This window comes from Myxine glutinosa, chromosome 11 (assembly GCF_964187855.1).
Source record: "Myxine glutinosa chromosome 11, kmMyxGlut1.1, whole genome shotgun sequence".
NCBI lineage: Eukaryota > Metazoa > Chordata > Myxini > Myxiniformes > Myxinidae > Myxine > Myxine glutinosa.
The window spans coordinates 122,761,179-122,785,429 of NC_136271.1; the positions used below are offsets into that span (position 1 = coordinate 122,761,179).

The following is a 24,251-nucleotide window of genomic DNA, read 5'->3' on the forward strand; positions in this document are numbered from 1 at the left end:
TCGCCACAAATGGCAAAGCTGAGTGCCCACTTTGTCATCTGAGTATCATTTACAGCAAGGCCTGTGGCTCCTCCTGGCCCATGGCCGAGACGCATATATGTGGACTCCATGAACTGATCTGTGAAAATTGAGTTGTTGAACCCCGGGATGAGACGAAGACCACAGTCATTCTTGAGCTCTTTCAGGCGTTCTGCAGGGAGCGACTCCATGTGGTGGATGTAGAACGAGCCATATCTCAGGTAATTGTAACAGCCTGCAGCTGCAAAATAGGGCAACATAGCTTTTACTGCTGCCAGCTGAAGTGGGAAGTCTTGCTCATGCGCTCCTCGAACGAATGCAGTCATAATAAACATTCCTTTTATCAGAGTGTCACTCCACAGCTTTGTGGTCTTGCTGCGTTTAGACCGTTCATTGAGGCAGTTGAGTAGGTCAACTATGCTTATTATTCCTGGATTCTGCTGTAGAAGATTCTGGAGCATCTCCTCTGTAAGCATTCGTAGAGCCCTGAAATTTTGAGGGTACTTTTTCCCGCTCATCATTTTGTCCACGCTGCCAAATGTTGCAGAAAGAATTGATTTCAGGGCAAGAGAGAGGATGATGCAAACGGCATGAATAAAAGCCATGAGAGTGTGCATACCACCAAGTAGAGGGATGGTATTCCTGAAGTAAGAAGGAGAATGAAACAGTATGTCTACCGTGACCTTGTATAGTTGCTGATCTACAGTAAATATTAGGACCTTCTGTCCCGTCCCTGATTCACTGATCAGAGTGAGTCCTTTCTCGATTGCTGTTAGTATAGTTGAGGGGGATGCAGGAACTTTGTCGATCAAAGGGAGGTAGACCAATTTTGCCTTGGGCTTAATCACCATACCCGATTTCCGAGCTAGTTGTGTATTGTACCCACTCCACTCTGGACATGATTCAACTGTCAGTATGTCCTTCATGAATTGGTAGTCCAGTTCATCGCAGCGCTGAACGGATATTACCTGGGAACAGAGGAATGAAAGGGGTGGAATTTGATATAAGGCTTTGTCTGGTGGCATAGGAGGGTTCTTTGGGCCATCATATAGGATCCCAGGCACTTCAAAGTCCACAGATTTGTGCCGGTCCTCTATTTTCTGGCGTAAAATGGTTTGATGTTCCCCTGCAACTGGGTCTGAGCTGACAGAGTCCTCAGTTTGAGCAAGGACCATGGCCAAAGAATGGCAGAGTTTATTACAGTTTTGAGATGAGATCTCACAGTCAAAATTGTCTGCACAGCAGTGGATCAAACTGTCTCCATTAAACCTAAATTCCTCCATTTCTTCTGCCACTGCAACAGCTGCTGAGTATTTCAACAATGTCACCTCATCATAGGAACAGCACACACCAAACTTATGGAGAAGAGTTGTAAGACTTTTATTTCTCCCCATTGCCACTCCAAGAGAAATCTGGAGATCAGTTGGAGACTTGTGGACCATTCCGGAAATCATATTACTAATCATGAGGGCAGGCAGAGAATCACCTAACTTTCCACTCACTTTCTCAAGCAGACTCAGTAGTGTTTCACTGACTGATTCACGAGCGATATCAACATCTATGTTGACTGTGTAGGTATTCCTCTTCTTCTTGGATGTGAAAGTCTCTTTTAGTATTTTCTGTGCAACTTTAGACAGGGCTGCATCAATTCCATCGTCGTCATCATCACGCTTCAGAATATGTAATAACTTGGTTGTTTCAGATGCAAATGCAACAATACTGGCGAGACCTGGTGAAGACAGAACTATTATAGCATCTTTGAAATAATTCTTTATCTTCTGTATGAGAATGTTTCTCTGTGTGATTGTAGTACCTCCGCTGTCTTCGTACTCCTGTTGCAGTTCAACTGAATTCCACATCTTTGCCTTATTAACAGACATTGTATTTGCCAGAGAAAGGAAAGATGGGTCTTCGGGTGCCTTGCTGTCGATGTTGTTGAAGTTGTACAGGAAATTGGTTTTACACGCGCGATGATACCTTGCATCAGCTGCATGAAGATCAGACTCAATCATATAATCTATTCTTGTCTTGACCACATGCCCTAGTCTGTCATTTCTTTCACAGCATTTTGCGCAAATAACCTTTGTCAACTCTCTGCCATGCTTGTCAACATCAGTACGTACAAGACATGCAGGTTTGCGACGATTGCATGGAACTTTAGCGTCATACTCACATGGTAATGGTCACATGGTCACATACTCACATGGTAATGTACAAATTGTAGGATTCGCACAAAAAATACAATGTATCTTGAAATCAAACTTTACACCACTCTCATCTACGGGAGCATCTGATCTCAACTGTTTGGCATGTCGAGCTTCAGATAACTCCTCATCTCTACGCCTTTTTTCTACTCTATCTACAAGTAATTTAGAAGTATATAAAGATGCACACTTTCTGTGAATCTTTATTAAATAGTCACTCTCCAGCTGTTGGTGTAGCCCGTCACCTCTTCGTTTACTGGCTGACCGAATACTGTCAATTCGGGTTTCAGTGACGCTGACTTGGAAATCATCCCCAGCTGCTCTGCACTGACCGACTCTCCCAAATGTGCATTCCATATTAGAGGACCTAAAGAGTAGAAAAAATATATATAATGAAATCAGTAAAATCATATCCGCTTTTAAGCAATGCATCAGCAACTAAGAGTCTGTAACATATTTACAGGCGGAGTTAAATTTTCAAATTTTGCAAAAACGTGTAACTATATTTTCTTTTCTTACAGTTCAAAGTAATTATAAATTTTAGGCATTTTTTAATATTGTTAAATGGCCAATTCTTAAACATTGACTGTGACATATAAGATACAATAACAAAGATAAATGAGGAATATTTGCATTACTCTTACCTTGTAGAGTCTTGTGACATGCAAATGTGAGAACTTTACATCAAAAATATTATGCATGTACCCAGCCTGTTTGTGATATGATCTAGCAAACTCTGTTCAGGAACCTGGGGATAAAGGGAAAAAACAATTGAAACTGTTGACCAACAACTTTCTGGTAGTATCTATGCTAAATATACAGACTATGCGACTCCAACACTCTGCAAAGGAACTTTTGTTTGGGAAAAGATTATACAAACCCATTCATTGATTGATGCCGTTTTTTGTTTCCAGGTTATAAAATGACCTTGACCTCAACACTATGACCTTGACCATGAATTGCATCAGTGAAGTGGGAAATGAACGCAACACCCTAAAACATAAACTTAAGTAGCAATTGAGTTAATCAAAATTTAAAAATAACTGGCCATGTCATTTTATTGGTTTGGGGGTCAAAATTGACATAAACATTGACCTTGTACAAGTGACCTTGACCTTGAAATGCTTCGGTCACCTCACAAATCGATTCAGCAACCGAGGAAACCTATAATTTGATAGTAAAACCAACAAAATCAACCCATTAGTTGTTGAGATGTGCAAGTGGTTATTTTGCTAGATGCGGGTGGCAGCCATTTTGCAAATACGCAAATAAAAAAAATGCCACCGCCTAAATTTAATGTTATCATCCACAAATGCTGACTAGGGGTCCCAAGGATGCCAAAAATACAAAAACCTCTATGACTTGTTTTTTGAAGGGGTTTAGTTGGATTTTGCATGTTTTCCCCCTGACTATAGCCTCCAGATAACAGGTGAAGACATCAACACAGGTCAGTAAATAACGGTGCCAAGTCAGTGAAAAGTGTTGAAGACTGTAAGATGGAATGCCACAGGAACGAAAGGGCATGACTATCCCATCGATGTATCACAGGAGAGCGGTGTTTGTCCCTGGGAACGGTACTTTGCGAAATGTAAGCAAACCGGCTGCACACTGTAGATGGCAGAGCTCCGTATCCTCCCTTTGTGTTGCTGCAAGTGCCCTACAATCAATGGTAATACCCCGATGCATGAGAGAGCATCAGCCACCGAGTTCACGGTTCCTTTGATGTGTCGGATGTTGGTGGTGAACTGTGAGATGTAACTGAGATGGTGAAGAGTACTAGAAAAGTGTTTATTACTATCACCCTGTAAAAGTTTGACATCTGTGGTAAGTAAAGTGCTTGAGAAAAATCGGAGATGGCAAAACAACACGCATGATGACCCACGACCTCTTCATAGACTGTCAGCATGATTTTATACATATCATCTCGTACTTGCCATGCCTGTTATGTGCTTTCGATGAATTGACAGGCATGATTGACAAGGGAGATGCAGTGGATATTTTATATTTTGACTTCCTCAAAGCATTTGATGCTTTTCCACAGAAGGGACTACTGATTGCATCGCATGGAATCAGTGGAAAACTCCTTACTTGAATTGGAGCATTCCTAAGAGGAACACTTTAACAAGTCACTATCAATGGAGTGAGCTCAAACTTGAGTCCTTTAGGAAGTTGAGTCCTCAGCGTCGACGAGTCTGGCATTTCACTCAGGCCGACTGGGACGGTCTTCAAGCAGCCATCAATCGGCTGGATTGGTCTCCCATCTCCACTGCCTCTGACATCAATTCTTCCTGGGAATTCTTCCAAAGCAAACTGATCTCTCTCATGCACAGATTTATCCCATCTCGCCTTCAGTTGTCTTACCCTTCCTCCCGTCCATGGTACACTGAATGTTGTGGTGAGGCAGTTGCCCTGAAACAACTTGCCTTTGCCTCTTGGAAGGCTAATCCAACTGAAGGCAATCTCAGTTCCTTACACCAAGCTCGGAACAAGTGTGTGTCTACCCTCAGGAGTGCCAGGAAGCACTATCTCTCCTCACTCAAGAATGAATTCTCAAACCTGTCTCCTTCCTCCAAATCCTGGTGGCGTCTGGTCAAATCCGTTTCTGGTGTTTGTTCCCCTTCCATCCCCTCCCTTACCTCAAATGGCCACAAAGTTGACATCGCACGTGACAAAGCCGAATGCTCAACTCTGTGTTTGCCTCAAAATCCTTAGTCCCAAACCCATCTCTCTCTGTTCCCACCTTTCCCAGTCGAACCCAACTGCTCCTGGACTCTGTGTCCTTCTCTCCTGACAAGGTGGAGGAGTTTTTGTCAAACCTCGACTCTGATTCTGCAACTGGACCAGACGGCATCAGCCCACGGGTCCTAAAATCCTGCTCTGCCGCTCTATCTCACCCTCTCTCTGTTCTTTTCACCCTATCTTTTGCTCAAGGTCATCTGCCAGCATCCTGGAAATCAGCAAACATTACCGCTTTACACAAAAAAGGTGCAAAAACAGATCCTTGCAACTACAGACCAATCAGCCTGCTCCCAATTATCAGCAAAGTCATGGAATCCATCATTGCTTCGGATATAAAATCTTTCCTCTTCTCCAATGGCTTGATCTCTGATCATCAATTTGGTTTCAGACCAGGTGTTGCTGTCTCAACAATGGATGGAGGTCCTCAATGCCAAACAGGAAATCAGAGCTGTCTCCCTTGACATATCACGTGCCTTCGATACGGTCTGGCACCCAGCTCTGCTCACCAAACTCTCCTCCTATGGTATCCATGGAAATCTCCATGCATGGCTTGCGGACTTCCTCTCTGGTCGTAATCAACGTGTGGCCCTGAATGGATTTCTCTCATCTCCCCTTCCTGTTCAGGCTGGAGTTCCCCAAGGCAGTGTGCTGGGCCCTGTGCTTTTTCTGGTCTTTATCAATGATCTCTCCGACTCTCTGGAAAATCCTCTCTATCTCTTTGCTGATGACTCCACTCTCTGCCGCTCCATTCCTCTTCCCTCAGATCGGCAGTCTGCAGCCTCCTCACTCTCTGAAGACCTGGACAAAATCACAGACTGGTCAAACAAGTGGAACATGTCTTTCAATCCTGACAAATCTCACACTCTTACTATGTCTCTCCGAAAAGATCGACTGGACAACCCTCCCATCTACTTTCTCAACAATCCTCTCCAAGAAGTTCTGTCGCTCAAGCTTTTGGGTCTCACTATCTGCCATGATCTTTCTTGGGAAAACCACATTTCCAAGCTGGCCTCCAAAGCCAGTCGCCGACTGGGCATCCTCCGTCGTGCGAAGTCCTTCCTAGGCACACCTGAGCTCCTCACCACATACAAGGCTTTCATCCGCAGCTCAATGGAATACTGTTCTCCCCTATGGGCTGGTGCTCCTGCCTCACACCTGGCTCGGCTTCACGCTGTTGAATCCAAAGCTTTCAGAATCATTGGAATCTCCCGCGATGAAGCTATCTCTGAGGGCCTTTCACTCACTCACCGCAGGCAGGTAGGTGGTCTTTCTGTCTTCTACCGACTCCTCTCCGGCCTTGCTCCCCCAGCTCTCTCTGTGCTCTGTCCCCCAAATATTCCTAAAGGTCGCACAAGATCTGCCAGCCACCCTCTGATGGTTAAACTGCCGAAATCTCGGCTCTCTGCTCACCTTCACTCTTTCATTCCTCTTTTCTCCCGCCTCTGGAACAAACTCCCACACTCACTTCAATCACACTCCTCCCTCCAGGTCTTTAAAACAGCTGTTCACCACCATCTCTTATCTTCCCCCATCCAAAACCTTGATCTTTTCTACCCCCACTAATTCACCCCAGATCCACCTTGTTTGAAATTCCAACTTCTTTCCTGGAAGTCCTGGCAGTGTCCATATGTTTTATACCTCTCCCACCCCCCCCCCCCCTTCCCATGCCTCCCCCCCAAAGCCCTCTCCCTCCCACAGTTCTCTCGATGTCTCCATGTCTCTCGGTCCCTGCTCTCAAATGTTGTGTTTGTGTCCTTCCCCCTCTCTCCCCATCTTGTCTACCGCTCCCGATGTTATTTGTTTTATGTGTCTGTTTGTCTTTCTGTGTGATTAATGTTCGCTCTTTCACGAGCCTCGATCTTGTATACAAAAAAGAAAAAAAAATTGCATATCACATGGTAGTGTACCAGGCTCGATTTTGTTTATCTTCATTAAGGATCTGCCAGAATTGATCAATAAGTTTGTGGCCATTTCTTTGCCACTGCCACGAAAATGATGGGTCCAGTTAACAACCAGGAATCGAGCAGATTCGCTTCAAAATGACATGGACAAGGCACAGGAATGGTCCACCACCTGGCAGCTCTCCTTTAATGAAACCTAATGAAAGGTCCTGCATGTTGGAAGACTAAACGGTAGGGATGAATACCGTTGTATGAATGAGGTATTTCATCAGGAGGTCCAAACAGAGAAAGACCCATGGTGTTGTGCAACGGACATCACTTTCATCAGCATATCTCAGAATGCATTATCAAGGCCAATCAGATGTTCAGGTTCATCAACAGGACATTCTCAAACTTAACAAGAGAAAATCTGCCAATCCTATCTGTCATCTTAGTCAGTCCTCTGTAATGTGATGTATGTAAGCACACTCTGACACTCCAGATTTGAGACGAACGGGAGATAGGATTGAGAGTGTGCAGAGCCGAGCAACAAGGCTGAATACTGAACTACGTATTCACTCCATTACCATCAACGCAGGGGTCACATGGTCATTGTTTTCAAGATATTACATGAAGATCTTCCAGTTACAGGTGATGACCTCTTTGTACATGAGGGTAATCTGATCAGTAACGGACATCCTTTGAAACAGTTCAAGAGCTGCTCCAGACGAGACATAAGAAATAGATTTTTCAGTCAGAGGGTTGCTCAGTTGTTACCTACTTAGCCTGTACCTGATGTGACATCATGTGATAAACACGCGGTAAGATAACTGTTTTATTGTCAGGCCATGGTCTCCGAATCTCACACATTCTGTTCAAGTCATAAGGCACATGGTAATTCACAAAACATGTAAACAAACACACACATGGAGCAGGAACATGGCATTACATTACATTCACATTTCTCCTTCAGAATGAAAGTCAAATCAAAGATTAAGTTTGTCTGGACATTTTACAGCACGGCCCGAATGAGTGGCATTGGCAACAGGCTCATGGAGCTGTTGTTGGTGTCGGGAGTTAACAGAACCCACTGCTTTCCGACAACCGGCCATCCATAAATATGGTATGGTGTTTCTGAACTTCGAATACCCAGCTATCCATTGAGATGCAGCGGATTTATTTGGGGAATTCACGAGGTTTCGAGACCATGTTCAGTTCATGTTCGCAGACCTGCTATCTGAGCTATCCCCAAAGAAAAAGGCCAGATGGTGGAAACGGGAGTGAGAAGATGTTTGATAACTTTGTCAAGGGCCTGAGGATTATTCTCATGGAGTGCGAGTATGCCGATGCCGAGGATATTCCAATAGATGCGATCACCACTGGCATTTTCAAACGCAAAGTGCAAGAAAGGTTACTGGACCAAGGTGAAGGACTGACATTAGCAAAGGTTCTGGAGATTGGACGATACTTTGAGGAGTCTTGCAAGCAAATTCTCATTGTTTGGGAAGAAGTAAACAACTTGCCTGGAGTGTCAGCCACTCCAGCTCAGAGGAAATTGCATCCCAAGCCTCGTGCTTAGTCATTGCATCCACATTAATTCAGAGCTTGCTGTAAGGTGGGACAAGGAGGATCCAATGGAAATATCCTGCAGTGGGCTCCCCCTGTTCTTGTTGCAAACGCCCGAACCACTGGAAGTTGGTGTGCTGTAAGCGGCAGCGACTGAGCAAAATGCACCTAATCGATCCCAGAGGTGACAAGGAACATCCAATGGAAAAACAATTCAGAAGTTCTTCAGATATACAAGATTGACAACATCGGCACTCTGGTAGGTGACAAATGGTCCTAGACCAAGTCAATGTCATTGCGAACATTACCTTTTGGATTGATACAGGTGCATGGTGCATTTTACTCATTCTCAGGGATTTTCAAAGATTACCGATTAACACTGAACTTTGCAAGTCCAATAGAACCTTGAGAACCTACTCCAATCATATCATTAACCCGGTTGCTTTCACGGATCTTTCCCTGGAACCCAAGGAGAGGTCCGTAATAGCTTCATGCGAACTGGTCAACCTGAATCAGGAGAACATGATATCTGGGGATACTGCTGAGAACCTTGGCCTCATTGCTCGACTGAGTTCCCTGGCGGGAGTCCAGTCAGCGGATGGCGAATCGGTTCCCCCGGAGCTACGAGACTTTTCCAATATCGTTGGTACTTTAGGTACCCTACATGGGGTGTAAGAGACATGGGGTACCCTACATTCAGTCAAAATGGACCCGGCAGCCAATGATGTTTTACATGCTGCATGCCGGCAACCCGCAGTGTTGATGCCTAGAATCATCGAGGAACTCAACAGTATGGTAGATAAAGGTTTCATAACTCCAGTAGAGGAGCCAACCGAGTGGGTCCATTCAATGGTAGCTGCAGTTCGCGACAGTAAGCTGGGAATGTTTGGATCCTAGAGATCTCAACAAGGCCATTCGTTAAACGTGAACAGTATCCCACTGAAACTATCAGGAATGCCTCTTCACTGTGGTTGTACTCCCACCCACCTACCCCCCAAACAAGTCAAGGGCCAAATCTTACCCCATTCTTCCCTGCTGCCTGGATTCGTCAGAGCAGCACGGTTATCTGCAGTCAGGGTGCCGATCGGTCCTCATGGACCGGCCCTTTCCCTCTCTTCTTTCTCTCTCTCTCTCTCTCTGCTGGCTGTTTGTGTGTTGGGCGTGGCAAGATGGCGGCTGTCTGCAACTGCTCTGTGTTGTGGTGAGTCCTCTTTGGGGTTTTCTCCTGTCCTGCCCTGCCCTCCCTCTCCTTTTCCATCCAGTGTGCTTTGGCATTTTGTTTTCATCCTTTCCGCACCTTTGTCTTCAAGAGAGAGAGGATTGAGAGCGGGCCCATTTTGGGTGCGGCCGACCGGCTTCAACGACGCTTTGTAAGCCTTTTGTGCTTATAATGCACGTTTGATAGTTATTTTAATTCGATTAATTTAGGTTTGATACCCTCTTGTGTGGTTCGGGGTATGGCGAATACATGCTCTCGTTACGAGGCGTTCGAAAATCTAACACGTAAGCATGCATTTGCATGCGTTCTGCCTGAAGGAACTCCTACTGAGGACATTATACTTGCCGTGGGATCCATCATAGGAGATTGTAATGTTCGGGCGGCATCATGAATGAACCAGAAGTTTGTATTGTTTGTGTCAGAGGAAAGGTTCGTTCATGACATCGTTAGTACCGGTCTAACCATTAAAGGGGGTCATTTTATTATGGTATCCCCTATGGATACGCCAGCTACCAAGATAACAATATCCAATGTACCACCGTTCATGCCAGGTGAGAAAGTCATATCCGTTCTGTCTCGTTATGGTAAAATTGTTTCCCGAATCTCAATGATTCCACTCGTGTGTCGCAGCGACCGCGTCAAACACGTAATGAGCTTCAGGAGGCAAGTGTACATGATTCTCCCGGATCGTGGAGCCGATACAGGTTTAAATATCTCCTTTAAAGTATCGTTGGATGATCGGGAATACCACATGTATGCTTCTTCAGCCTCCTTAACATGCTTTCTTTGTGGAGAATCCGGACATGTTAAAAGGGTTTGTCCCAAGACCTCTTGTCCAAAGTGTGGTGAATCGGGACATCATGAAATAGACTGTAAAAAGGTCAATCCCATGACCGCGCCTTCTGACACCCGAACTGTACACTCTGTCACCCCTACCGTACCTACCGTCACCCGGACCGTACCTTCTGACACCCCGACCGTACCTTCTGACACCCCGACTGAGTTGTCTGACATACTGGTGCTCTCTGATTCCAATGTGATGACACCCACCGATATGACTGACTCAACTAGCATTGCTCCCTTTCCCGAACCCATGAACGAAGAATCCGTAGTGTATTTTAAAAAGCGAAGAGCACCAGAGCTAAGCAATCTCGCTGGTGCTGCAAAGAAGGCGGTCATGGGTGGTGCCATTTCCGGTGCACAAGCGTCTTGTCCCTCAGACATTCCCTCACTAACCGAGGATATAAATACCATTGCCAACTATACTAACGAGTCTCATGATGTAAATGAGCCTAAAAAAATAATTATTACCTCTCATCTGGAAGTTTCCGAGAATGAAATTTCCAGTGAAATTACTACCAGTTCCGAGATGGGAAATGTTTTCCTGCTTGTTCCCCCTTTTAATACCGAGCAGACCAAGGATTCAATAAATGTTCCCACTTTACAAACGGGGCCAGTAAATCTGAGGGTGCTGGGATCTCAAACCGAAGCCCCAATCCCAGATACAAAAAATATCCACCAAAGTGTTGGCGAGTGCTCACGAGAACACCTTGGAAAACTTGTGAAGGTGCCACCGGACAAGATCGCAGGGGCGGCATGTAATACCCCAGATCCTGACGACATGTTATCTGACGTGTCTGAGTCTGAGGATGACATTGAGGCAACTAAGCTTCACAATCGGTGACAGATCACTCACAGATATCCCCTCAACTAATTATTACCTTCCTTAACGAAATGTATCATCACCGTAACATCGTAATTAAAGACTATTTCCCTGACTTAGCAGCATTCATTTGCACCGTAAAGGCAATAATCAAAGCACCTGAGGATTTTGACCTGACGAAATCTCAATTCCACAGGTTAAGAAAGTTTGTGACTCGAGCAGGTACAGGAATGAAAAATATTTCTTTGGTGACCTTATATATGAACGGTGGTGGTGCGAGTCACCTCCGTCAGGCCCAAGTTAATAACTTGTTTGATCGTAAAAAGGCAAATGTTCTTTCACTGCAAGAGACCCACATCACACCTAACGTGAAACATGACTGGTGCCAAACTTTTAAAGGACAATGCTATTTTAGCAATCTGTCAGCCTCATCTGCTGGGGTTGGGTTTTTGCTGAAGCCAGGTCTAGTTTTCGAGATTTGCTATTTTCATGAAGTCACAAAAGGCTGGCTTATTTCCCTTCAACTAGTAAATCACAACTTCCACTGCACCATTTTCAATGTGTACGCACCCAGTGAAAGCAGGGATCGAAAGGCCTTTTTCACCTCCATGATAAATCAGTTGACCTTGACCAATGTGTGTGCATCGGTGGTGACTTTAATTGCACCTTTGACCCTTCGAAGAACAGAAACTCTGCAGAACCTCACCCCGAGTCCCATGCGGACCTATCCCATTTCTTTAAGACGGCCGGTCTACTTGATGTTTGGCGATTGCATCACCCCAACGTAGCCCAGTATACCTGGTTCGATGTGCCAATGGTCGGGTGTCTTCGCCAAGACTCGACCGCTGGTACATTAATGTACCCTTTAGGAACGTCGCGGTCTCTTCAGGTTGTTTTCCTTCATTGTTTTCAGACCATCAAATGGTAACCTTAGATCTTTGTTTTCCTCGACCCACAACCAGGAATAGTTACTGGAGGTTTAACGTTAAACTGTTAGAAGATAGTTTATTTACAGATTCCTTTCGTGAGTTCTGGGCTGAAATGAGCGCCAAAAAACTTCTTTCTCCTCAATTAGTCTGTGGTGGGACAACCTAAAGGCCCAGGTTCAGGCATTTTGCCAACAATTTAATTCACACTGTACCAATGTAAAACATATCACGATGGCTTGCTTAGAAGCAGATATCTTAAGGTTAGAGGGCAAGCTGGCCAATGAGAGCAACGCAGTGAACTATCGGTTGCTACTTGAGAAGAAGGCCTAATTAAGGGATTTGATCCATGAAAAAGCAGCGGGCACACTGGCTAAGAATACAGAATATCAAGGTTTCAGATACCCCAACTAAGTCTTTCTTTCATCTAGAAACTGTAGCTAAACCAACACGACTTATATCTTCAGTTTTGGACTTGGGAGGGGAGGGGGTGGGGGGAACATCCATACTAATCCAAGCGATGTAAGATTAAATATAATCGATTTATTTTCTGATCTTTTCAAAGCCAAAACTGTTTCTTATGGAATGATGAATGTTTTGACCTCTCATTTTCTTTCTGTGACTGAGGCCCACCGTTTGGAACTGGATGCTCCAATTACCCTTCTCAAGTTAACCGGTGCGCTTGTTGAGATGGAGTCGGGAAAGGCCCCTGGCATCGATGGCCTACCCACCGAATTTTTTTTGGCATTCTGGGACATTTTGGGCCCAGAGCTGCTCAACGTTCTGGGTGCGTCTCTTTTATCCAGAGAATTACCGCTCAGTTTTAGAGGAGCAGTACTCTGCCTGTTACCAAAGACCGGCGATCTCCGACACCTGTCAAACTGGCGTCCGATCTCTTTGTTGTGCACGGATTACAAACTGTTTTCCAAGGTCCTTGCGAACTGGTTGAAGACAGTTATTGGAGATCTGGTCTCACCTGATCAACGTTGCGGCATTCCTGGCAGATCCATCCATCTACGCCAACATATTCCTAATCAGAGATTTGTTAACTGGTAAATGTGTCAAAGAGGATTTTGGATTGGTGTTTCTTGACCTTGCAAAGGCCTTTGATAGTATTGATTATGAGTTTTTGTGCCATGTGTTGCAAGCTTGCGGGCTCGGTGCTAATTTTAGAGCCTACATAGTTTTGTTATATTCAAACATCTCCAGCTTGATCAAAATTAATAACGAATTTTGCCCACCCATAAAGGTTCAGAGAGGGGAAAGGCAAGGTTGTCCACTTTCAGGTCTATTATTTGCCCTCGCCTTGGAACCTCTCTTAATCGCTCTCAGAAAAGATATCCCTGGACTTGATCTTTCTCCAGGACACCCCCCATAGACACTGTCTGCATATGCCGACGACGTATGTGTCTTCCTAAAAAGAAAATGTGATATTGACGTCTTGGAAAAGTGCTTGTTGGACTTCAACCTTGGCTTGTCATTAAAATGCATTTTGAGGAAAAGCATGGCTCTGTGGTTCCCTTTTCCCAACAATGACTTACCTGTGCCACCGTTATTACCACCACCCCCCTTCCTGCAGAGTTAGTATGGGAAAACGATGTCATTAAGTATTTGGGCGTTTTCCTCGGTCCTCCTCAGTATGTCCAAAACAATTGGGAGGGGATCATTGCCCAGGTGGATAAGCGTTTGAGCCGATGGAAAAGAGCTCTACCCCACCTTTCCTATAAAGGTCGTGTGCCTATTGTTAACAACCTAGTCACTACCCTCTTGTGGCACCGATTCATCTGCCTGCAACCACCGGAGGTTTTGCTTCAAGTGATTCAGAGCAAACTGGTGGATTTTTTGGGGGGAGGCTACCATTGGCTCCGACCCAGCGCCATATGTTGTCCCTCGGCCGAGGGTGGTCATGGTCTCGTTGACGTGAAATTCCGCCTATTGGCCTTCCGTCTCCACTCCATTCAATGCTTGCTTTTTGCAGAGCACTCACCAGGCAAGCCCTTGGCCTGCTCTATTCTTTGACGAGCTGGGAGGCTCGGTTACGATCAGGAACTGTTTTGACCAACCTACAACACATTGATGCATCTCTGCTTCCAGTCTTTCATCAGAGCCTCTTGAACGTCTGGCAGAGCGTTTCGATAAGTCGTCAAACAGACTCATATGGTATTAACATGTTTGCACACGAACCTTTAGTTTTTAATACACTTTCCCCCGATATCCCGAGGAGTCGCTATTTCTGCCAACATTTTATAGTGGCCAACATTTTAAAAGTGTGCCATCTCCGGCATGGCTCTGGATACGGTTAGAAACCTGCGAACGAGCTGGCGGACCTAACAGGTGTTCGGTCCAAGATGTTAATCGGGAACGTACTAAGAGCGGTGATCCGAAGAGGCCACCAGCTAGGCCTACATTGGACTCAGGATGCAGAGGTTGAGCCCGCAGTACCAGAATTAATTGTGTCTTTTATCCCAAATGATCTGCCCCCCATGAGTACAGGGTCACCCCCCTTCCACGCAATGAGTAGCAAGAGCATCTATAGGTCTTGTGTTAAACTACTTCTCGGGGACCCACTTCTAACTGGGGTTACCCGGTGGAAATGACTCTTCCCTCCCAGTCCCCCCTTTGAGCCTTTATGGGATATAATGTATGCTGGACTTGTATCTAAAAGAACAGGTGACCTCCAGTGCTGTTTGGCCCACTGGATTGTTCCTTCCAATGTTATTATCCGTTTTCCCCCCCCATTTCCGGTGGTTGCCCGTTTTGTCCGGAAAGGGAGGACTTGTTTCATGCCTTCATTAATTGTGAAAGACTCTCTCCTTTGTTTTCTAGGTTAAATTTTATTTCCCATAAATTGCAGATTACCTTTTCTTTGAAGGCTTACATCTTTGGGTTTCCTCCCAAAAATGAACCTGCTTCTATTGTATTCGGTTTCCTAACCGCTACTGCTAAACTTGCCGTAGGCCTATACCTGTCACGGAAGGCGAAGCTGGGCGGTAAACCCATGCAAGAATGTAGTATTATGTTTTTTTTTTTAGTTCTTTGGTGTCAGCAAGGCTCAAACTTGAATTTAACTATGCTCAAACTACAAACGACCTTGCAAAATTTATTGTGACCTGGTGTGTTGAAGGGATTTGTAAAGTTCAAGAGATTAAATTAATAATTTCTTTATAATAAATTTCGTGTTTTCACAATAGGTCACTCACTGCTTCTATGCTTCTTGTTGAATCTTGCCGGTCTTTTTCCCCCTTCTCTTGACCTATTCTTTCCTTCTTCCGTCTCTCCTCGTGTTTTGAAATGTAAATTTGTACATATGAAATTAATACATCTTTCGGGAAAAGTATTAGAAATTATGCCGAGCTTTTCTCCTTGTGTTTTTTTTTTTTTGGTATTCTCGCGTTTTCTGTTGTTTGGATTGCAGTGCACTGATTGTTTTTTCCCTTTCGGGATTTCTATGACTGTTCGATTTCCTTGAAGCGTGCTTTGGTTTTACTCTCGTTTTATACTTTTATAATAAAAAGGGTTTAAAAGTCAAGTCTCTGTCTGTTTCTGTCTCTCTCTCTCCCCAACTCTGTCGTGGCCCTGACTTCGTGAAGCCCGGGGTACACCATCCTGGATGTGGGGGATCTCTGGGTCGCTCTTGGGAGACTAATCGGCTGTCTTCGTGCCGCAGGTTTGTTCGAGAGAACTTTCTGGGGCTAAACACCAACACCAACACCACCACCAACAACAGCACCATCAACACCATCAACAACAACATCAATAACACCACCACCAACAACACCACCACCAACAACAACACCAACAACACCACCAACACCAACAACACCACCAACAACAACAGCACCATCAACACCACGAACAACAACACCACCATCAACACCAACAAGAGCACCATCAACACCAACACCACCAACAACACCACCAACAACAGCAGCACCATCAACACCAACACCAACACCACCATCAACACCAACAACAGCACCATCAACACCAACAACACCAACACCAACAACACCATGTAATTTAACTGCTTTATTGTCAGGCCATGGTTTGCTCTTGAGAGATCTCACACGATCAGTTCGTCACAAGGACATATGGTAATTCACAAAACACGGAACCAAGCGCAGGACACATGGAGCAGGACGCAGGACACATGACATGACATGACATGACATTCCAAATGCTGAGCGTGATGTGCTGATCACGTGACTTGACCTGACGCTGCGGAGCGGAATTGGCTTCATTGATTTATACTGTCGTAGTGAGGTTCGATCAAAAATGCAAATGTAGTTTCGTGGCCTCGAGCACATTTTTAAACAGTGACGTTTAGCACGAGAACGACATTCGGTCCAGAGTCGGTCTGAACGCAGGTGCGCTGAGAGGGATCTGTGGCGGGCGGGTGGAGGTTCGAGATTGAATGGACATTTTTTTTATTACTGTTTTTAACTCGACCAATGGTGATTTGTGCAGTGCCTGGTCGTTCCAGTGTTAGTACATCCCTGTAAGGGGGAAAAGTGCGTTCGTGCTTCGAGCGTGCTGTGGAAAGGTCGGTGGGTTCTGGTTCGAGTTCGTTCAGGTCGAGACTCGAGAGAGGAAGCTCGTCGAAGCGGGTGAGGAAGAGCCGGTTGTTTACGTTTGATGAGTTTTTATGAAAATGTTTCACGTAATGAACAGTATTGATGAAATCGATGAGGGAAAGGAATTATTTAGCAGCATCGGGTGACAGAACCAGGAAGCAAAGCGAGAGTCGTAATTGTGAAGGAGGTAGGAGGGAGATGATGATGATGATGATGATGATGATGACGACGAGGTGTTAAACCGACGAGTCGTTGCTGAGGACCGACCTTCGTGGGAAGATGCTAAAGGTCGGGACAGGATAAGGTTCAATGTATTGGTCGGTACAGTGAGTGACATTGATCGGATAATGAGGAAGTCGCGGATTGGTGTTCATGGATTTATTTATTAAAATGTATTTTTTATAATTTACATTTAATATCTCGTGCCTTATCTGTCATGTACATGTATATATTCCTCATTCCACCTCCCCTCCCTCCTGTGGTGATGCTTTCACACCATCAACCCTTTCTACTCCACCACTACCGCTGTCACCTTGTTTACTTTACATTTCAGGTGTGTGGATATGGGATTATGGCACAGGTATGAGGGCCGAATGGCCTCCTGTGACTCAGGATTGTCTGGATTGTCTGGACTCAGGATGTCTGGATTCCCCTCATTGCGTATAATCTCCTTTCATGGGTGTGATGAGACAGAACAGATCATCCAACACCCCCTACCCTCCTCCCCTCACCACCATCCGCCAACCCCTTCCCCACCACCATCAATCCCTTCCCCACCACCATCAATCCCTTCCCCACCACCATCAACCCTTCCCCCACCACCATCCAGCCCCCTCCCCAACCACCATCAACTCCTTCCCCACCACCATCAACCCTTCCCCCACGACCATCCAGCCCCCTCCCCAACCACCAGCAACCCCTTCCCCATCACCATCAACCCTTCCCCCACCTCCATCCAACAACCCCTTCCCCACCACCATCAACCCTTCCCCCACCTCCATCCACCCCCCTCCCCAACCATCGTCCACCCTCTCCCCACCACCAAACACCCCTCCCCAACCACCATCAACCCTTCGCCCACCTCCATCCAACAACCCCTTCCCCACCACCATCAACCCTTCCCCCACCTCCATCTACCCCCCTCCCCAACCACCGTCCACCCTCTCCCCAACCTCCATCAACCCCCTTCCCCACCCCCATCCACCCCTCCCCACCACCAAACACCCCTCCCCCACCACCATCCATCATCCCCTTCCCCATCGCCTTCTACCCTTCCCCCACCACCATCCACCCCATTCCCCACCACCATCCACCCCATTCCCCACCACCATCCACCCGCCCCCCACCACCATCCACCCCCCTCCCCACCACCATCCACCCCCACTCCCAACCACCATCCACCCCCATCCCCAACCACCATCCACCCCCATCCCCAACCACCATCCACCCCCTCCCCAACCACCATCAACCCTTCCCCCACCTCCACCCATCAACCCTTCCCCCACCTCCACCCATCAACCCTTCCCCCACCTCCACCCATCAACCCTTCCCCCACCTCCACCCATCAACCCTTCCCCCACCTCTACCCATCAACCCTTCCCCCACCTCCATCCATCAACCCTTCCCCCACCTCCACCCATCAACCCTTCCCCCACCTCCATCCATCAACCCTTCCCCCACCTCCATCCATCAACCCTTCCCCCACCTCCATCCATCAACCCTTCCCCCACCTCCATCCATCAACCCTTCCCCCACCTCCATCCATCAACCCTTCCCCCACCTCCATCCATCAACCCTTCCCCCACCTCCATCCATCAACCCTTCCCCCACCTCCACCCATCAACCCTTCCCCCACCTCCATCCATCAACCCTTCCCCCACCTCCATCCATCAACCCTTCCCCCACCTCCATCCATCAACCCTTCCCCCACCTCCACCCATCAACCCTTCCCCCACCTCCACCCATCAACCCTTCCCCCACCTCCATCCATCAACCCTTCCCCCACCTCCACCCATCAACCCTTCCCCCACCTCCACCCATCAACCCTTCCCCCACCTCCATCCATCAACCCTTCCCCCACCTCCATCCATCAACCCTTCCCCCACCTCCATCCATCAACCCTTCCCCCACCTCCATCCATCAACCCTTCCCCCACCTCCATCCATCAACCCTTCCCCCACCTCCACCCATCAACCCTTCCCTCACCTCCACCCATCAACCCTTCCCCCACCTCCACCCATCAACCCTTCCCCCACCTCCATCCATCAACCCTTCCCCCACCTCCACCCATCAACCCCTTCCCTCACCTCCACCCATCAACCCTTCCCCCACCTCCATCCATCAACCCTTCCCCCACCTCCACCCAGCAACCCTTCCCTCACCTCCACCCATCAACCCTTCCCCCACCTCCACCCATCAACCCTTCCCCCACCTCCATCCATCAACCCTTCCCCCACCTCCACCCATCAACCCCTTCCCCACCACGCGATTTGTAGGAATCGCGATTTGTTTCCATGGAGCTCTGGTCCCCAGTAGTCGTGACGCTAAATGTGGCAGAGTTGTGTTGAGTTTCATGCATGGGGAAGCAACCACACTCAAACCTGAGCGGCTTCCCGATTGTGCTTTCCATGCGGGAACAAACGTTTTGCATCTTCCCATCTATCAATACACGAGCGAGTCGAACAGGGTGGGAATATTGTGGGGATGAGGAAGAGCCCAACCTTCTATTCATGTTGCTTCCTTCCCTCTTGTCTTCCTTCCCTGTATATTCATTCCTTTGCATATATTGCCCCAATGCTCCATTGTCAGTCATATTCTCTGTCACCTTGCTCTTCCATTAACCCACATTTTTGTAAAGCAAAATAAAGGCAACATACTGACATTGAGTTTGTGTGGCCACAAGTACATGCTACAAGCAAAGCAAAGAACAAACAGGCAGACAGAGACGGTCAGCTTTGAGTGGGTTTCATTCTACCGACTGGTTGATTGAATGCAACAAATGCCCAAAAGTTGTTGACTTTGGTTGTAATGTTCATCTTCTGTTTCATATGGTATCAACTCTCCTCCTATGGTATCCATGGAAATCTCCATGCATGGCTTGCGGACTTCCTCTCTGGTCGTAGTCAACGTGTAGCCCTGAATGGATTTCTGTCATCTTCCCTGCCTGTTCAGGCTGGAGTTCCCCAAGGCAGTGTTCTGGGCCCTGTGCTTTTTCTGGTCTTCATCAATGATCTTTCCGACTCTCTGGAAAATCCTCTCTATCTCTTTGCTGATGACTCCACTCTCTGCCGCTCCATTACTCATCCCTCAGATTGGCAGTCTGCAGCCTTCTCACTCTCTGCACACCTGGAGAAAATCACAGACTGGCCAAACAAGTGGAACATGTCTTTCAACCTCCCCCAAGCCCTCTCCCTCCCACACTTCTCCCTGCTCTCAAATGTTGTGGTTGTGTGCTTCCCCTTCTCTCCCCATCTTGTCTTCCGCTCCCTCTTTTTGTATATTTTGTTTGTCTGGTTGATTTGTTTGTGAAATAAATGTTAGCTCTTTCACGAGCCTCGATTCAGTATACAACAACAACAAAAAAAATAAATCCTGACAAATCTCACACACTTACTATGTCTCTCTGAAAATACCATCTGGACAACCCTTCCATCTACTTTCTCAACAATCCTCTCCAAGAAGTTCACTCTTGGGTTTCACAATCTGCCATGATCTTTCCTGGGAAAACCACATTTCCAAGCTGGCCTCCAAAGCCTGTCGCCGACTGAGCATCCTCTATCGTGCGAAGTCCTTCCTTGGCACACCTGAGCTCCTCACCACATCCAAAGCTTTCATCCGCAGCTCAAAGGAATACTGCTCTCCCCTCTGGGCTGGTGCTCCTGCCCCACACCTAGCTCAGCTTCACGCTGTTGAAACCAAAGCTTTCAGAATCGTTGGAATCTCCGCGAATCCGCGATGAAGCTAACTCCGAGGGCCTTTCACTCACTCCGCAGGCAGGTTGGTGGTCTTTCTGTCTTCTATTGACTCCCCTCTGGCCTAGCCCCCCCAGCCCTGTCTGTGCTCTGTCCCCCCAAGTACTCCTACAGGTCGCACAAGATCTGCCAGCAACCCTCTTCTCGTGAAACTGCCAAAATCAAGACTCTCTGCTCACCTTCACTCTTTCATTCCTCTTTTCTCCCGCCTCTGGAACAAACTCCCTTACTCTCTTCAATCCCACTCCTCCCTCCAGGTCTTTAAAACAGCTGTTCACCACCATCTCTTATCTTCCCCCATCCAAAACCTTGATCTTTTCTATCCCCGTTAATTCACCCCAGATCCACTTTTCCAAAAGACCGACTTCTTTCCTGGAAGTCCTAGCTGTGTCCATGCTAGGACACATGGTCCTAGCTCTCCCTTTTTACCTCTCCCACCCCCACCCCCCTTTCCACGCCTCCTCCCCCCAAGCCCTCTCCCTCCCACAGATCTCCCGATGTTCCTGCTCTCAAATGTTGTACTTGCGTGCTTCCCCCTCTCTCCCCATCTTGTCTCCCGCTCTCTTTATTATGTCTTATGTGTCCGTTTGTTTGTTTTTTGTCATTAATGCTGGCTCTTACACGAGCCTCGATCTTGTATACAAAAAAAAAAAAAAATGATGCGTAGCGCAGAAATACATGGATTGTCATAAAGCAACATACAGTGGCCTGCACAAGTATTCAACCCCTTCAAAGTTTTCACAATTTGTTGAGCATATTTCATGATGATTTGAAATCAAACTTTATATATAGAGTCTTCACAAATTAATCCAACGTGATAAAGCTAAAAAATGCAGATAAAATTTGAATAAGTTATATTCCCAGAGAAAATCAGATGACACTCAGTTGCAACCCTTTGCCTAATTAACCCAAACTCACTTGAGGAGCAAATTATTTGTTTGGGAGGTTTCAAAATAAGTGTAATAGGTTTCACCTGCATGTTATGAGTGGTTTAACTTAAAAATTAATCTCCCCCACTTATCTAAGGAGTTTTAAGGTGCAACCCACTTGGTCAACCAACAAAGCAAACATGAAAACTAAGTAACTTTCCAAGGAAGTCAGACATAAAGTGATGGAGAAGCACCGTTCAGCAGAGGTTTATAAGAAGATTTCAAATTCCCTAATTATCTCTGATTACGGTGAAATCCATCATTAAGAAATGGAAGATTTATCATACCACCCAGACTCCACCCAGATCAGGTCACCCATCCAAACTCAGCAGCCAGCAAGCAGGAAACTGGTTCGGAATGCCACTGTAAATCCAACAATAACTTTGAAAGATCTGCAAGGCTCTATGTCCAAAATTGGGGTCAGTGTTCATCTATCAACAATATCCCATTCCCTTCACAAAGCTAGCCTATATGGACAGGTGGCAAGAAGAAGCCATTACTGAAAAAGACGCATCCAAAAGCTTGTATGGAATTTGCAAAAAAAACATCTGAATGACACTGCAGGCATGTGGAGAAAAGTTTTGTGGTTAGACAAGACAAAAACGGAACTTTTTGGTCTAAATTAAAAGTGTTATATCTCACGCAAGCATAATACTGCACATCACCCAGTCAACACCATCCCTACTGTCAAGCATGGTGGTGGCAGCATCATGTTACGGGGCTGCTTTTCATCAGCAGGGACTGGCAAGCTTGCCAGGATAGAAAGGACAATGGACGGTGCAAAGTACAGGAGAATCATTGATGAAAACCTGCTTGAATCGGCCATGAATCTGAAACTGAGTAGGAGATTCACTTTTCAGTAGTACAATGATCTGAAGCACAAAGCTAAAGCCATAGTGGAGTGGCTGAATAAGAAATAAATAAATGTTCTTGAGTGGCCCAGTCAAAGTCCTGACTTGAACCCAATTGAACATTTATGGCAAGACTTGAAGATTGCTGTCCATCAACGATCCCCATCAAACTTGGCAGAACTCGAGCAATTTACACGTGAAGAATGGGCAAAGATTTCACCATCTCACTGTGCTGTGCAAAGCTGGTAGAGACCTACCCAGAATGTCTTGTAGCGCCATTGCTGTAAAAGGTGCTTTCACCAAGTGCTGACCTAAGGGGCAGAATGCTTTTATAACCAGTGAATCTTGATTTGTACATGTTTTTTTGCAATTCCATACATGTGACCTCCTTCAACTACTACAATGTTTATTTTGATCTCTTTAGTTATGAATAAAAAAGTTCATTTGGAAAAATTGTTTCTACATAATTTGTAATTTATCTAAATGTGGCATTATTGGTAGGGGGTGAATACTTTTGCAGGCCACTGTCAGTGGGAACCAACTACACTTTCACGAGTTCGTGAGAACCACTTTCTTTTTGGTTCACCATGTTACATCACATTTTAAGTCACCCCAAAGTCATTTTACCCCCACAAATGTCCACCACTCAAATCAAAAACTTTGATAAGTTTATACAGTATCACATTTCCTACAAGTAATTGTGTAATTTATTAGATACTGGGCATGTTATACCAGTTGTTCATCGATCCATTCATTTGTTACATCATTTTATGGGGGCACGACTGTGCTGCTGATGCAGTGCCCTCACCTACCACTCCCTCCCTCTACCCTCCTAGGTTAGAGCAGTAAGTTGTAATTTGTTCAGGGTGCTGACGATAACTCTCCTACTCTTTATGAAAGACACCGTGGTATCTTTAACGCCAACCAACGACCGGTGCTGGCAGCCGGGTCCTCCGACTTAACGTCCCTCCGATGGATGGCACACACGGTAATACCTTGCACTGCACGTGAAGCATCAGGCTCAGGGTAACAGTTTATAGCTGGGTTGGAATCCTAATACAGTCTAGACGGCACAAAGGTGAGTGTCTCAAAGGTGAGTACCTCTAGGCTATACTGCTAGCATGTGCAGCATGACTAAATGGAGGTGTGATGTCACATACTCTATTAATTTATACGACCACTATTGAAGCCACAGTCTGAGGATTCTCTCCATTTTTACAGGTATTTAACAGCATCTCAAGATGGTACAGCAGAATGATGCCAACAGCCTGACCATCTTCTGCAAACTCTGCCTGAGCCATTTTTCTGAAGAGCAGGCAACGGTTCTTGAGCAATGCGGTTGTGTTTTCTGCACTGGAGTAAGTAAAAGCAAAAGTTTATATTTATATAAATAAATTTGAACCTTTTTCTATTGTGAAAATAAGAATTATGTATTCAATCAATCGGAATGATGTGTAAACCTGATTCTGTGAAGGTTTAACAGTTAATTAGAAACAAAAGGGCTGAAGGAAACATGGGCTGAAGATGAGTAAGGAGAAGACAGAGGTAATGTGGGTTGGGCAGCAGAGAAAATAAATGAATATCAGGTTGGAGGGGAAGGAGATCTGACGTGGAAATAGATTTGAGTATCTGGGGGGAACAGTCACTAGGGATGGTCGTTTGGAGGTAGAGGTGTGGAGGAGGATTCAGGTAGGTATGAATACATGGAGGA

The 24,251-nt window shown here is 46.1% G+C and overlaps 2 protein-coding genes across 6 annotated transcripts in view; one reads left to right on the forward strand and one right to left on the reverse strand.

Annotated features, from left to right (window-relative positions):
- The window catches only part of CDKAL1 (CDKAL1 threonylcarbamoyladenosine tRNA methylthiotransferase), a 612,415-nt gene that overhangs the window by 133,929 nt on the left and 454,235 nt on the right, over nt 1-24,251 (reverse strand). The window lies entirely within an intron of this gene.
- Nucleotides 16,398-24,251, forward strand: part of LOC137436897 (E3 ubiquitin-protein ligase RNF144A) — a 40,733-nt gene continuing 32,879 nt past the window's right edge. The window contains exons 1-4 of one of the 4 annotated variants that reach the window (XM_078787087.1): nt 16,540-16,582; nt 16,683-16,822; nt 23,377-23,528; nt 23,762-23,898. In XM_078787087.1, the coding sequence (XP_078643213.1) occupies nt 23,782-23,898 (117 nt within the window). In that variant the 5' untranslated portion in view covers nt 16,540-16,582; nt 16,683-16,822; nt 23,377-23,528; nt 23,762-23,781. Of the gene's footprint in view, nt 17,078-23,376; nt 23,529-23,761; nt 23,899-24,251 lie in introns of all 4 variants that reach the window. The other 3 variants (XM_078787086.1, XM_068131106.2, XM_068131107.2) reach the window with 3 other exon arrangements.